This window comes from Patiria miniata, unplaced genomic scaffold (assembly GCF_015706575.1).
Source record: "Patiria miniata isolate m_02_andy unplaced genomic scaffold, ASM1570657v1 HiC_scaffold_16, whole genome shotgun sequence".
Taxonomy (NCBI): domain Eukaryota; kingdom Metazoa; phylum Echinodermata; class Asteroidea; order Valvatida; family Asterinidae; genus Patiria; species Patiria miniata.
Genome location: NW_024037054.1, coordinates 11,707,671 through 11,723,218, shown reverse-complemented (window position 1 = coordinate 11,723,218; position 15,548 = coordinate 11,707,671). Strand labels below are relative to the sequence as shown.

General features: G+C 41.7%; 1 protein-coding gene across 6 annotated transcripts in view; it reads left to right on the top strand.

Moving 5' to 3' along the window:
- LOC119723012 (ATP-dependent translocase ABCB1-like) overlaps positions 1-14,508 on the top strand; it is a 56,056-nt gene extending 41,548 nt beyond the window's left edge. For 5 of the 6 annotated variants that reach the window (XM_038193481.1, XM_038193476.1, XM_038193482.1 and 2 more), the window contains 14 exons: positions 88-105; positions 3,004-3,143; positions 4,327-4,482; positions 6,615-6,728; positions 7,463-7,540; positions 7,795-7,878; positions 8,288-8,491; positions 9,041-9,141; positions 9,814-9,954; positions 10,085-10,241; positions 10,892-11,089; positions 11,279-11,485; positions 11,639-11,785; positions 12,025-14,508. In XM_038193481.1, the coding sequence (XP_038049409.1) occupies positions 88-105; positions 3,004-3,143; positions 4,327-4,482; positions 6,615-6,728; positions 7,463-7,540; positions 7,795-7,878; positions 8,288-8,491; positions 9,041-9,141; positions 9,814-9,954; positions 10,085-10,241; positions 10,892-11,089; positions 11,279-11,485; positions 11,639-11,785; positions 12,025-12,225 (1,946 nt within the window). In that variant the 3' untranslated portion in view covers positions 12,226-14,508. The remainder of the gene's footprint in view (positions 1-87; positions 106-3,003; positions 3,144-4,326; positions 4,483-6,614; positions 6,729-7,462; positions 7,541-7,794; positions 7,879-8,287; positions 8,492-9,040; positions 9,142-9,813; positions 9,955-10,084; positions 10,242-10,891; positions 11,090-11,278; positions 11,486-11,638; positions 11,786-12,024) is intronic. The other variant, XM_038193480.1, reaches the window with a different exon arrangement.
- Positions 14,509-15,548: the final 1,040 nt, after the last annotated feature.

Sequence of the window (15,548 nt, the reverse complement as noted above, 5' to 3'; positions counted from 1 at the left end):
TTTTGCAACACTTGCCTGCTTCTGCTTTTAAGCATTTATCCTCCAATGTTTTTTCTATTCCGAATCTTTTCATCAATTATAAAACAGACCATGAGAAACCCATGGGTAAGTTACCGACAAATAGTCATCCAAACATCTGTATCCTATGTGTGATCTATTCATATTTTCACCCAAAAATCCACAAAACATCTTTCTTCAATGCTTTGTGTATTTGGTTTTATAAAAATTGTCTGGCAAAATCCAAAAGTGTTCTTTGTTTTGAATCATAAAAAGAATTCTCCCACAACAAATCGCCTCTTTTTGATATTTCTTTCTTTCCTTTTTTGAAGAGAAAGTTTGAAACCCCAAAATGGAATGAATTTGAACCAACCAACTGAGCTATTAAGCTAGCTCTGTGTTTTTAGAAAGAAACTTGTCTTTTGAAAAGGAAATAATATGCTTCCAAGATGAAGTTGAAGAGAATTTTTTTATTTTGCTGAAAACAATTCACTAAACAGACTGGAATAGATTTTAAGTTTCTAACCCAAAATATTCACCAAATTTTGTTTTACATACGTATACACTTCTGTCCATCACCCATTCTTGTGTGCTTAACATAGGCATTCTTGCGTGCTTAACTTGCATTAAAAAAATATTTGTCTATGATGGTGCAGAAATGTTCTTTTTAAAAAATTGCCAAACTACATTATCTGAAAATTGCAAATAGCTAATCTTTTTTGGAAAATAGCCAAAAAAATAAGTGTAAAAAATGTTAAACATTCTGACAATTTTGGAGTTATTTTTTTTAAAAATCATCGCGATGATCTAGTTGGTTCTATGGAGTACCGAAGTGTGACGTCACTTAGAACCAGAAAATGTAGTGCAAACGAATGGAGTACGCGCGCGTGCTGGTTCACGGGCGGAAGCACGCGCTAATGTCTTTCACACACATTTTGTGCGCGTGACGTATTCACTACGGTACTCCATAATGGAACATTTTTGCACCAATCGTTAATATCATGAACATCATACATGAACATTACATTTTCCTTCAACCACTCATAATATTTTAGAATGTTTACATTTTTTGTTCTAGATATTTTTCACATCTCTTGCCATCGTCGCAAGGATTCACAACATTTCCTGTCCAACTTTTCATTTATTTTGAATCGGTGAAAAAAAAAACACATCGTAATTGACCGTTGATGTATCAAATATTTCAGGATAAACAATGAACATAACAAAAGTGGTATTAACAACACTGTCCTATTGGTCTCTCTCAAATGACGTCATTTTGGGTGGCATGGGTGGCTTGTGCGTAAAGCGCTCGCCTTTCACCAAGGTGACCACGGTTCGAATCCTGGCCGTGGATCACATGTGAGTAGAGTTGTGCGTTGGTTCTCTCCTGTGCCACGAGGGTTTTTCTCCGGGCCCTCTGGTTTTCCTCCCTCCGGAAAAATCAAACACTTTCGATCTCAGGCTGTGCTCCGTGGTCATATATGGGTCGATGTGGCCGGCAGCCATAGGCACCTTTACGTGCCAGCGGCCCGACCACGTTGTAGCCGCGTCCTTCACAATTCAGCATACCAGCTGCTAGTAGGATGATTAGCCTCCCAAATTATTATTATTATTATTTCCTACAGACCAGCCATGTGCATGGGCATTTTGAGCGTAAACTTGCATAACGCGCATCGGCTGCATCGTATTTCGAGCACATTTTGAGCGACAAGCGCGTGTGTTTGGAACGTTTTCAACACTGCGTAATGCGTGCTTGATTGCATTGATGGCTGCCTTTGAGAGAGACCTATTAGCAGGAAAAGGTTTTTTTCCATGCAATTTTTGGGAAAACAAACTGCACACAAAAATAACACTGAAACTAAACTGGTGGTGGAGGATCAAACCCTTGTTGGTTAATTTAATGAGCTGTTCACACTCCTGACAGTAGGTGGCGCTGTTTGATCGCCAGTAACTGGAGTGCCCCCTCTCTAGTTGACGCACTCCTGGGATGGACCAATCTGAGCAGCTATCACTGTACAACCACGGAGGCCCCTTTCAATGGCGACAGCATTATATACTAGCTATTGTACAAAGCAACTACCTCATGGCGCCATTGACGGGGGCCTCAATTGGTGTACAGTGGTAGCATGCTTGAATTTGTCTATATACATGCACAGGGTTATTAAAAAAAAAAGCGAAACCCAAACCTCAAAAAATATATTTTGTATTTAAAAAACATGTAGCACCAAAGATAATAATGACTGGAAAGCCAATTTCAGAAACTACCTTTAGATGAAAAAAATACTTAAATTGCTCAATCCATTCAAAGTGTAAATCACCATTTGAACACAATAACCCTAAAACCTCTTTCGTCCAAAAATGCGATTTCAAGAATCTTAGTCACAATTGTCTTCAAACATCACCAGTGATAAAACCTCAGTTTTAAAGGTAAAAATATTCAACAGAGTCCTTTTGAAGGCCCGTCTTTTGAAAAAAAGTGGATTTTATCAATTGTATTGTTTGCCTAGTATTCTTTGTCATTTTCTTTGTTGTACCAAACAGTCAGAATACACAATAAATTGTTTTGTTTTTTGACAAAACAGGTTTTCGGGTCATTGCGTTTAAATGGTGATATTCTTTGAACGGATTGAGCAATTTCAGAAATTTTTTCATCTAAAAGTAGTTTTTGAGATTGGCTTTCTAGTCATTATTATGTTTGGTGCTACATATATTTTTAAAATGTGAAATATATTTTTTTTTGCGTTTGAGTTCCGCTTTTTTGACTCACCCTGTAGCACATCTTTCACTTCACAAATTAGGTGTTTTGCAAACCGTGGATATGACTTTGACTTGGGCTCCTTACTTCACTGTCTCTGGCTCAATATGTGACCATGCGACCAAGGCCAGAGATGGGGCCAAAGCTGGAAACATAGCCAAGATTTGAAAAACATCCCATGTATGACTCTCTGCCTCCTGGATATATTTGTTGATGATTCATTTGTTGAGCTGGTATTTGCTTGTCAATAGAGGGCGCTCCGTTGATGGACGGCACTCAGCATCCAGGCACCCCGGAGCCGGGAACCCCCCATGCCAGGACGTCCAGCTTCAAGGGTATGAAGCGCATGCACTCCGTCGTGTCCACCCACTCCAAAGATGGGGAAGAAGAGGTGAACAAAACATTTAATAACAAATTTCTTAAGCTGAAACAATACTTGCTAATCGAAAACAGGTAACCAACCGAAGTGCCATGCAATATATATTCAGGGTTCGAAATTACCGGTAGACCGCTAGCCAAATGCTAGTCAAAACAGCCGCAGGCCAGTCAAACTATTCCTTAAGTAGCCCGGCTGGCGAGTCAAAAAAATAGTGGGATACGGCAAAGATGAACGTACAGGAAGAAATAAATCATTAAAATCAGAAAGCAAACTCATCAATTTGTGTCTCTAATTTATCAATCGTTTTAAAGGGTTCAATTATTAGCTCTGTTAAAACACTGACAAAATTGCCTCAGAATTGAGCCTGAAAAATACGGCATTGTGTATTTGAGCTAAAAAAGTGGGCTAGTGAAAATGCCCGCGGGCCAGTTAAGTGTCTGTTTCAGTAGCCCAGCTGGCTAGTGAACAAAAATGTTAAGGTAGAACCCTGTGTATATTGCTCACGACTGGTACTGAGATGATTTTTACTAAGCGCGTGAGGTTGGTAAACAGCTTTTCCGCTTTAAAGAAGCGCTTAGCAGAAACCGGTTACCAGCCGAAAGGTCAATGAGATGTATATCACTATTGACATGATGGACTGGTACTCCACTGGCTGTGGCCTAGCACATCAATATTCTTAGCACTGTTCTCTGGAGATGATCAGTTCCTATTTTCTCATCAATTTTTAACCTTGTGCAAAAGAAAATTTGTCCAGAAGTAACAATGTCTCGATGCTCTGGATTTTGCCCAGTTAAACGTTTGTTAGGATTTAAATCTTTTCAAATAAACCACAAGAGGAAATTAATTTTTTTTCTAAGTTGAACAAAGAAATTGACTACAGCGGGGTTTGAACCAACGACCTCCGGATTACCGTTCCAGTGCTCTACCAACTGAGCTAGCTATCCAGCCCTAGATGTTGCTGGTTCCCAAATTTAGTCAATGTCTTTGTTCAAGGGGCGCTAGTCAGAAGCCATAAACCTATATATGCCATACAGCCAGCGATCACACCCAAAGTCACGATGCAAACAACATTAGCAATGCTACAAACCTAGAAAATAGCAAACGGGGATCACTCCGAGAGGCAACGGCTGAACTTTTCAATAAATCTTTAACATCTGACAGAAAATTCCCTTTTTTTTTTGTCTTCTGTCGGTAGGAGACTGAGGAGGAAAAGCTGAAGGATTTCAGCCTCGGTCGCATCATGAAGCTCAATGCACCGGAGTGGTTTTATATCGTCATCGGCAGCATTGCTGCGGGCATCAACGGTGCCGTGCAACCCGCCTTCGCTGTGATTTTCAGTCGCGTGCTGAAGGTATAGACTTAAATCATTCTTTGCTGTGCCTGGTGCAGCTAATTCGGGCGATGCACAATGCAGTGCGCCACCAAGAGTTTGCCATGGAGAGTCCATTTCTCAAGTTTACGGTTAACAGAACATGGCCCATTTGAATGCGTGTCAGTAGACAACTTAAGCTAATTTGTTACAAATTGGAGCATAGCTTTCTGCCACCTTACACAAAACACCATATTGATAAAAAAAAAAAAAAAAGGGCAAATAGATAAATAAATGATTCGCTGACGAAACTACTGACGGGAAAAACGAACAATTTCAAATGTCCCACGCTGTGAATTGTCGACCATCTCCCACAATGCACTCGGAAACACAAACGCTCTTTGGCAAACTCTTGGTGGCGCACTGCATTGTGAATCGCCCAAATTCAACAAACTTCGTCAAAATGGGTCACAAACACTGCGAGAAATGGACAGAAAGCAGAGATGAACAGAGCTAGAATGATTCATTGAGCCTAGTGAACAGACTCACGAAATGCTTTTGGAACAAACAAAAAAATAAAAAACTTTAATTGGTTTTCATGTTTTGAGTTAACCTGCCGGTACCGTGCCCTGGCCATTTGGCCTTTTCCCAAAAATCCTTCAAGTAATCTACCACTGTGGGGAATCAGATGGGACACCCTCTGTCACTTAGCGTTTGTCTCAAAAGTATGGAACGTGCCTTTAAAGTTATAGTCCATCATTTGTAATTTGTGCATTTTGTTTGTTTGAAGCAACAAAAGTGCTCAAAATCTAAAGAAGGGTACTGAACAACTAACCTGATAAAGTTTCAGCTCAGCTTCAGCTGTGTATTCTGAGAAAAACAGCTTCTAGGATCTCAATTTCAAATCAAAAGTTGCTGAATCATGTTTTGAATTGCGCCTAAATTCAGCGTCCGAGACATGTTCTCGCTGAGCGGAATGCAGCTACGCGATGTCGCGCACTGATCTGACGAATTAAAGCAACCGGGGGTGCGTGTGCGTCGTGCCAATGCTTGCGCGCGCTTCGCCGAATAACAAAACGAACTACTAATTTAAATTTTCCTACGGTGCGTCTTAAGAAGCACCATTGGAAAGGCCTTCTTTCGTTGATTACTTCAAAATGACAGCTTGCCAGAAAGAATAATTTCACAGGGAGTTTAGTCCCCTTACTATCTTTCAACCAAGTATGTTTTTCAACAATAATTACGCCAGCTACTTTTCGGATAGCTGCAAATGATGGACTAAAGCTTTAAGGAACACTGTGCATGCCCATAGGGAACGTGCTTTGTTCCCGGCATGGTTCCAACTGGGACTGGCCATTCCCGAGTAAGCGTGCACGGGCATACACTACGTGGGATCACCTAGCGTTCCTGCGCTGTTCCCAGTGGGATCAAGGCATGTTCCCAATTGGAACAGGCCATTCCCGAGTAAGCGTGCACGGGCATACACTACACGTGGGATCACCTAGCGTTCCTGTGCTGTTCCCAGTGTGATCAAGGCATGTTCCCAATTGGAACAGGCCATTCCCGAGTAAGCGTGCACGGGCATAGACTACGTGGGATCACCTAGCGTTCCTGCGCTGTTCCCAGTGGGATCAAGGCATGTTCCCAATTGGAACAGGCCATTCCCGAGTAAGCGTGCACGGGCATACACTACGTGGGATCACCTAGCGTTCCTAGGCTGTTCCCAGTGGGATCAAAGCATGTTCCCAATTGGAACAGGCCATTCCCGAGTAAGCGTGCACGGGCATACACTACGTGGGATCACCTAGCGTTCCTAGGCTGTTCCCAGTGTGATCAAGGCATGTTCCCAATTGGAACAGGCCATTCCCGAGTAAGCGTGCACGGGCATACACTACGTGGGATCACCTAGCATTCCTGCGCTGTTCCCAGTGGGATCAAGGCATGTTCCCAATTGGAACAGGCGATGTTCCCTGGTGGAAGGATCCAGGCATTCCGCTTTTTGAGATGTTCCCTTACATTTCAATCTGCATTATGTCCTTTCTAAAATTATAGTGGCTGGATCGTGCCTTCCTGAATCCTAGAGAATCCTCCAAAACCTGATGGATTTTGAAGGATCCGGGATTGTTAGGATTGAGGTGGTGTTAATCTCTTTCTTCTGGTCTGCCTCCTTTCAGGTGTATTCCTACGACAAAGTCACTGAAGTGGACCTGATCAACTCACAGACCACCCTGTTTTGTCTTCTTTTTGCCGGAATCGGTGTCATCACGATGGTGGCTAGTCTGGTCCAGGTGAGTAGCCCAACGTAGAAACCGTCATGTTGCTTTTGTAACATTCAAAATGAGTACCTGTTCTTTTGGAACATACCCTATTCCTTGTGTTATGTCTCCGTTCTTTTCAAAATGTTCCTGGGGCCGATTTCACGAATCACTAAAGACGCGTCTTGGGAAGAGTAACTCGTTTTAACTCGGGATGCGTCCTCTGATTGATGTCACCAAACTTAAAATGCATTCAACGCATCGTAACTTCCTTTTGCAACGCGGCTGAACTGATCATTATTATAATCAGCAGACAAGATTTTCAGAACAAAGTTTGTGCTCTGTGCACACACATGGAAAAACTAGGTGTAAAAAAAAGATGATAAAAAAAAACATGATATAGCTGTCAAATGAGCAATTTTGTCCTCGTCCAAGTAATAGCTGTTCCCTTACTGTATTTCTTGTTTAAGATGTGTTAAGTGAAATCAGTCTTAAGATGCATCTTAGCTAGGAATGATCTAAGTGCAGGAATTCATCTCAAGTCCTAAGATGTGTTGTAAAGATGTTTGGGGAAATCCGGCACTGTTCTTTTTGGATGCTCCTGTTTCATTCAGAATGCTCCTTTTTTTTCGAACCATTTCCCATCCTTTTAGAATGCGTACACTCCGTTTGAATGCATTAATTTTGTACTTTTACCCTAATTGCCAATCAATATGTATATTGGATAGTTCATATTTTATCATATTTATCCACTTTTTTTGTTTTAGGGAGCAGCACTTGGCAAATCAGGAGAAGAGCTGACAATCCGACTGCGACACATGGCGTTCAAAGCTATGCTCCGTCAGGTAATGGCCACCAGTCGTACTCTGCACAGCGCCCTCTCTTGACTGCAAGGAAGCAAGTTCTTGAGACCTTATATACGGCCCCTAGTCCGAGTCCAGACTTTCAGAGTCCAGACTATAAAGTCCAACCACAAGCAATCATCCACATTTTAAAATCCAGAACTCAATTCAATACTAGACTTAAACAGTGTCATTGTTAGTCTCAGACTCCAGCAGACTTTTACTGTTTTGTACCTAATTACCACTGTTTGTTGCAGGAGATTGGATGGTTTGATGACAAGAAGAATAGCACCGGAGCATTGACAACAAGACTAGCAACCGAAGCCTCTGAAGTCCAAGGGGTAAGTTCTGTCCAAAAATGGGATTATTATTAATTTAAATATAAATTATTACCCCTGATCTCAAAGCCAATAGAGACAGTGGGGGGGGGGGATAATGAGCTGGACGAAATCAATTTTTATTGTTAATTATTATTATTGTTTTTTTGGCTTGGTACTCATCAAACGATGGGCGCCCAAAACTAGTATTAATCATAAATACAAAACTGTACCTTGATTACTATTTTGTTTTTGCCTGGTACCTATCAGGCCATCGGTGCTTAAAACCAGTATTTCAAAAATACAGAAAGTTTTGTTGATTATGATGTATTTGCTTGGTACCAGTTAGACAACCGGTGCCCAAAACCTACTACTTAATACAGTAGTTTACTTTCATAATTAAGTAATTTTGTTTTTGCATGGTACCCGTCAGGCCACCGGTGCCCGCATCGGAGTCATGATGCAGTCGTTGTGCAACATCGGCGTTGCCATTATCATCGCTTTCATCTACGGTTGGCAGCTGACCCTGCTGGTTTTGGGCTTCCTGCCGTTCATCGCCATCGCTGGCACCGTCGAGTGGAAACTCATCCAATCCTCCTCCCAGCAGGACAAGGAAGCTCTGGAGATTTCAGGAAAGGTACGGAAAAGGGGCTTCTAAGGACATCTTTCCCGTCCCCCCCCCCCCCCCCAAATATATGGGGTTCAGTAACTAGCTCCATTTAAAGCCTTTGATTGGATCGTCACTGCGCGCGCGCATCACGATTGTTTATCTTGAGTCGCTGTTCGGCTTTTGTGCATGGACGCCACGCCGGTGATTGAACTCACGATCATCACGTAACTCACGCCTGTCTTACCACAAAAAGTACACAAAATCACCAGTGTCTCCAACTGCCCAGGTTGTAAATTTTGAACAGCTATATTTCCCTCTTTACTCATAATTTGCCAGAGATACTTGCAAATTCAGCAAAAATCCAAGCTCATTCCCTCCGAAATTGTATGTTCGTGGCCTATCGCCTATTTTGCTGTAGGCCGGTTGTGCACGAACATTACTGTCGTGATTTTGAATGCACACAGGAGGCGGAATTCAGATGTCGTGCATATAATTTGCATACATTCACGCGGATTTCCATGTAATGTGTTGAAGATTCACTGCTAGTTACGTGTCCTCATTCATTTATTGCTACAGATTGCTACTGAAGCTATCGAGAACATCCGTACCGTGGCTTCCCTGACTCGCGAGGAAACCTTCTACAAGAGTTACTACGATCTACTTGTGGGACCTTACAAGTAAGTCAAGTCTGTCACAAGCTGATATGGCCCGTCAGGCCAGCGTGTATCTCCAGTTTTCTAAGCGTGAAGCGACTGAGGATATATTTATTCCCCCTGGACGGGATGTCAGTCCATCGCGCGTTACTCCCCAGCTAATGCCGGTACCATTTATACTCCTGGGTGGAAGGAGGCAAGTGGGGATAAAGTAACTTTGCCTGAGGACACAACATATGGCCACTGGCTGGATTCGAACTTCTGACCCTCTGATCATGAGTCACAAACCTTAACCACTAGCCACATGGTTTAGGTTTTTTGTTTGGCTTTGTTTTTGAATTTATAGGTATCAAACATGAAGAACAGTATGTAAGATCTAAGACTCGGCATTAAGATCTTAGTGTTGTTTTATTGAGTGCTAATAACCAAGCGAAGAATACGTACAGGAGACAGCACAGAATATTGGGTGTTGTCCTAAGGAGTCGTATTACAATGGGTTCTCATTGGACAGTGGGAGGTGGTCTGATGTGGTCTGATGTCTGACCATACTTCTGGCCTGACCTACAAGTATATTTATGTATGTCAAGGGTCACACATGTGTACTTCCATGTTACTCAGTAGTCTTTCATGTTCCCTTCATTGAAGAAGTCGAACTTGATAAAACTGATTGAAGTTCATTTCTTGCTGGTTTGTTAGGACCAACATGAAGCGAGCTCAGGCCAGCGGCCTAGCCTACGGACTCTCCCAGGCAATCATCTTCTTCGCCTACGCCGCCGCCTTCAGACTGGGCGGCCATCTTGTGGCCGACGGAACGATGCTGTTCGAGAATGTCTTCCTGTAAGTCAATACCGCCCTCTTGTGTCAATAAACCAGTGAATACATTTTTGGAGTTTGACTATGTATTTTTTTTTTCGTTTTCGCAAAAAACAGTTCCTGTACTCGTATTGTGTGCTTCTTGCGTTGACAGGGTGTTTTCGGCGATCATCTTTGGAGGTTTTGCTCTCGGCGGAGCCACTGCCCTGGCGCCAGACTATTCCAAGGCCAAGTTTGCCTGCGCCAACATGTTCCGCCTGATGGACCGGGAGCCCGCCATTGACTCGTACAGCACCGAGGGAGAGACTATGGCAAGTCTCGTTTTATTCCTTCCTCATTAAAGCCGAATACCTAGCAGAAAAAAATTTGGCTCAGCAGATTTTATCAATTTAAGCATGAAGAAGGTGGGAACCAGTTACGCAGTATTCATCCCATGACTTCTTGGCTGGTAACCTGTTTTTGCTACACTTAGCGAATTTGTATGCGTCGATGCTCCATGAAAGTAGCCACAATTAAAGACAATCAGTTACTTGAAAGAACTTTGAGCTTCCATTACAAGTCCCAAGATAAGTTTCGAGCTTCTCAATTGAATGGTGACAAAAGTATTCCTTTGTCATTTTTCTTCCTCATTAAATTTTGATCTGACTTGTGATGGACTTGTGATGGACATGTGATTGACTTGTGATGGACATGTGATAGACTTGTGATGGACTTGTGTTGGACTTAAAACGGGCTTGTGATGGACCTGTTATGGACTTGTGATGGACTTGTGATTGGCCTGTGATGGACTTGTCATAGACTTGTCATGGTCTTGTGATTGATTTGAGATGACTTAAAATGGGCTTGTGATGGGTTTGCGGTTAGTTCTGACCCACTTATGATGGACGTGTAATGGACTTGATTTCAACATTGCCATCAGTTCTAACCTCATTTATTACCTTCATTCTTTTCATACAAACAGGACAACTACAACCCCGAGGTCCGATTTGAGGACATCCGCTTCCGTTACCCATCTCGCCTCGACGTGCCGGTCCTGCGCGGCCTGACGGTCTCCGTCAAGCCCGGAGAGACCCTCGCTCTGGTCGGAAGCAGCGGCTGCGGGAAGAGCACCTCCATCCAGATCCTGGAGAAGTTCTACAACCCCAGGAGTGGCACTGTGGTGAGTACGACAACCCTGAACCGTGTGGTCTAGCGGTAGAGCACAGGCCTCATGATCGTGAGATTGAGGGTTCGAGCCCCGCCATGGCCATGCGTGTCATAATGTCAACAGATTCCTTTTATCCCTCTTACTACACTTTGTTTCATTGTCACAAAAAATTATGACCTATGCCTTTGCAATTTCTTGCAGCTTTTGGACAATCACGGCCTGGACACCCTGAACATCCAGTGGCTGCGTGCCCAGATTGGCCTGGTCTCCCAGGAACCCATCCTCTTTGACCGCACCATCGCCGAGAACATCGCCTATGGCGACAACTCCCGGGAGGTGGCCATGACGGAGGTCATCGAGGCGGCCAAGAAATCCAACATACATGACTTCATCGCCTCGCTGCCAGCTGTGAGTTACTCATTGAGGATTTTTTCATCCCTTGGAAATGGGACACTTTTTTGTAACTCCTTGCTTTCTATTTTCACTTTTTCTTTATTCATTTTTTGTTTGTGAGATTTTTCAAACTCTGCGTACTAACATAACAAATGTCTGTTCTTACAGGGTTATGAGACCAAAGTCGGTGAGAAAGGCACCCAGCTGTCCGGCGGCCAAAAGCAGCGCGTGGCCATCGCGAGGGCGCTAGTCCGCAATCCCAAGATCCTCCTGCTGGATGAGGCCACCTCGGCCCTGGACACAGAGAGCGAAAAGGTAAAATTCTAAAATATAACAGGTTTGGTGCATGCCTATGCCTACTACTGGTGAAAAAATGGCTGTGAAGTGAGTTCACCTCATCTCCACTTTCTGTTGTGCTCCCTCATAAGAGGGCATTAGTGCACCTCATATACTACCATTGCTTGATCATGTGTCTCCCAATTGAAATGTTGTCCTCTACTTTATACTTTATCCTTTCTTACTTGTATTTTTAAATTTTTTCCCCCTCCTTCTAGGTGGTGCAAGCGGCTTTGGATGAAGCCAAGAGGGGACGTACCTGCATCACCATTGCCCATCGGCTGTCCACCATCCACGACGCCGAGAAAATCGCTGTCATCCGACACGGGAAAGTGGCCGAGATCGGCCGACACGAAGACCTCATGCAGCTACAGGGCCAGTACTACAGCCTGTACACCAAACAAGATATGCAGAATTAAGCATTGCAGAAACCTGCACGTACAACTACAGGGTACACCGGCTTCAGCAATGGACCGTTCCAAATTGGCCATTCGTAATGGACTTTTCCAAATTGCCCATTAGTAATGGACTGTTCCAAATTGGCCATTAGTAATGGACTGTTCCAAATTGGCCATTAGTAATGGACTTTTCCAAATTGCCCATTAGTAATGGACTGTTCCAAATTGGCCATTCGTAATGGACTGTTCCAAATTAGCCATTAGTAATGGACTTTTCCAACTTGCCCATTAGTAATGGACTGTTCCAAATTGGCCATTTGTAATGGACTTTTCCAAATTGGCCATTAGTAATGGACTGTTCCAAATTGGCCATAAGCCCCGCCCACCTTTAATTTCTGTTCACTTCTCACAGAGCCTATGACCAATTCGAATGAGCTGCCGCGGTCACATGACCAAAAGTCACAATCTAATTGGCCAATGCCTATGCTTGACTGACAGGCAGGAACGGTCCATTGTCGACTCCGGTGGTGTGGGACACGGCTTTTTTTTTCCCCCTCACCAGAAGCCGAGGGTGACATGCGTCCTAAGGAGTTTTTTAAAAAAACGTGGCCCACATCACACTGACAGCAGTCAACATTTTGTTGCATCGTATTATATTGTATTCATATATCACGTCATAAAGTTTGTATATCACTTGTCAATCTGCACAGTTTAGGTTTTGGGAGGGAAAAACTTTGAACTTGACATCCAAATTGTTTGGTTGACCTTCCATAAAATGAGGTACGTGTTGAGCAGTTGTTAATGTATTCCATAAATTCTCAGATTTAGCTCATCCTCAAATTCTAGATTTACCCAAAAATGATTAAAAATTTGACTAGAAGTGCCTTGTGCTTTGGTGTATAAAGCCAAGAAATCAAAGCAAATGGTTTGTGCATAAAAAGTGTTAAATGGGCATTGTTAGCGGGTATTTTTTAAATCAGCTTGACTCGGGGGAAAAACATTACTATGAGGAAGCTTTATTTTTGCTACGATTTCAGTCCAAACTGTTCTTGAAAAACCATATTGGAGATTTCAAAAATGTACTCCATGTGCCACCTCTTGAGGGTGCTGTTTGCCTAGCAACAAGAGTATTTGGCCTCCCAAAATTTCACTGGTACTCCGTACAGTTGCTTTGCTTGTTCATGCACTTAAACAGTTGTATGCATGTGAGGTGTGAGGTAACCAACCACTGGCCAGATTTTTGTACATGTCTTGTAGAAACGCCTGCTTTTACTGTGTACAATATTGTTGTGTTTCAGATTCACGAAAAAAAATTTGCACTTGAGCGTTTTTAACATATAATTATTAACCGAGCTGTTTCTGTAAATAGTGCATCGTAATAGGATTAGTGTACATGTTGTATCAGACTATTTTTCAAATTCAAGTAATTTGATGTTAAACTGAATCGTCTTTCTATTATTTAGAAACCTCAGAAATGCAGTGTGTGAAGGAATATATTGAAAAAGAAGTTTTTGAGTTTGTTGTTTTGGTGATGGTTTTGAAATGTGTTATTTCTGAAAACATCAAAGGGAAAAATAATAGTGCTCATTGGAGCGTGCAAACTGTTTGAAGTTCTTAATCGGTAAATTACTTACTCGACACAAACTTTTCAAAAAGCCTTGGGCAACTTGTAACTTTACATCACTTTATTGTGTTAATTGTTTGCAAAATTTATTTGTGATTTATTGCTTCAAGAATAAAAAAGATGACTTTGTTTTAATGGAAAACTTCCTCATAATTTTTTTTGCGAAACAATTTATTGTATATTGTTTGTAATTCACTAGGACCAAACATAACTAATCATTTTACTTAAAACTTGCAAGAATTTTAAAAGTTAGTAAAGTATTTGCAATTTGATTTCAAAAAAAGGAGGGGAAAAAATTGAGAGTTTAGTTTTCCTTCAATCTGTTTTGGTGGTTCAGTAAACTCTGTGGTGGCATCACAATCAAAACAGGAACAAATGCATGTTAATTTTGTTTATAAATGATAATTTGTATTAATATTTGGGCTCTTATCTTTTCGTGATATGAAAGTCTTTCAGAATTATAAGCCATTCATCACAAATTGTCTTAAGCCAGTTTAATAACTACTTTGAAACAACGAAAAAAACTATAATCCAATTGTACGGTAGTTCAGTGGGGTGTATAAATTTCAGCTGTATTACTAACAGTTATCACATATTTATTGTTATATTTTAGTCTTTGATCTGTGTTGTATATTGAATTAAAAAAAAGGCTTTTGTTTGAGTTCAGTGCTAAAACCAAAGGTCAGTGGTGTTTGTCTGCATTTTTTTTCTGTTTGAAACATGTTTCTTTTTTTCATTCACATCAATTTTTCTGACGATCGTAAGTTGTTTCTATGTAAGCCATTCTGGATTTGAATCTAGTGATCAATAAATTGTGGGATGGGTAAAAAAAAAGGGACATTTAAGCCAAAACGAATTCTCAATTGCGTTACTTTATGTACACTCTTAAATTTCTCTGAACCCTAACCCCCCAAACTCCATCAAAATCCCCCCCCCCCCCCCCCCCCCCATTTTCGGGGACTTGGCCCTGCAGGCCTGGTGTGACTAAATATTGATGGAGTATGATGGACTTGGGCCTGGAGGCCTAAAGCAAAGCATGCATTGGAAGCAGTGTGATTGATGGATTTTGGCGGACTTGGTCCAGTTATTAGTAAAAGACAGTAGGGAGTTAGGTTAAAAATGTATTTCATTGCTATGTTCGAGTTGCACCTCGCAAAAAAAATCCCTTTTTTCGATTGCTATTTCCTAGAAAGATACAAGTTATTCACATTCGAATGAGACATTGAACAAGGAAATCCCCATATAACAATTAGTTATTGAATTATTTCTTCACAAAATTTGAATTATTGGTTGCTCTCGCAGGGCGGGTTATTAATTGAACAAAAATGAAAGCCTCTTTGCAGTGGGTTTGCAGACTCCCAAAATTGGAATGAAGTTTGTTTTCATCAGAACAAAACAAAACATACAAATTGAACATTGGTGTGGAGAAAAATTCCATTTTTTTTTAAAGAGGGTATTTAAACTATCACGTGTCGCACATCACAACGCTTGTTTTCAAGTTAATCAAATGAATGCATTTACATACAGTGCAGACGTACAATGCTTTGGAATGCTTGAACTGAAGATGAACAACTTCTCAGTTTCAGCTTTAAAGGGTAGATTTTCGTAGGCCAATCAAACTCCAAGAAAGTGGAAATTATTATGCAAATCAGCGACTTTGAGTGACTTTCAGCCAATCAGTGCAGTTTCACTAAGCATGCGCATGGATCGGACGATAGCA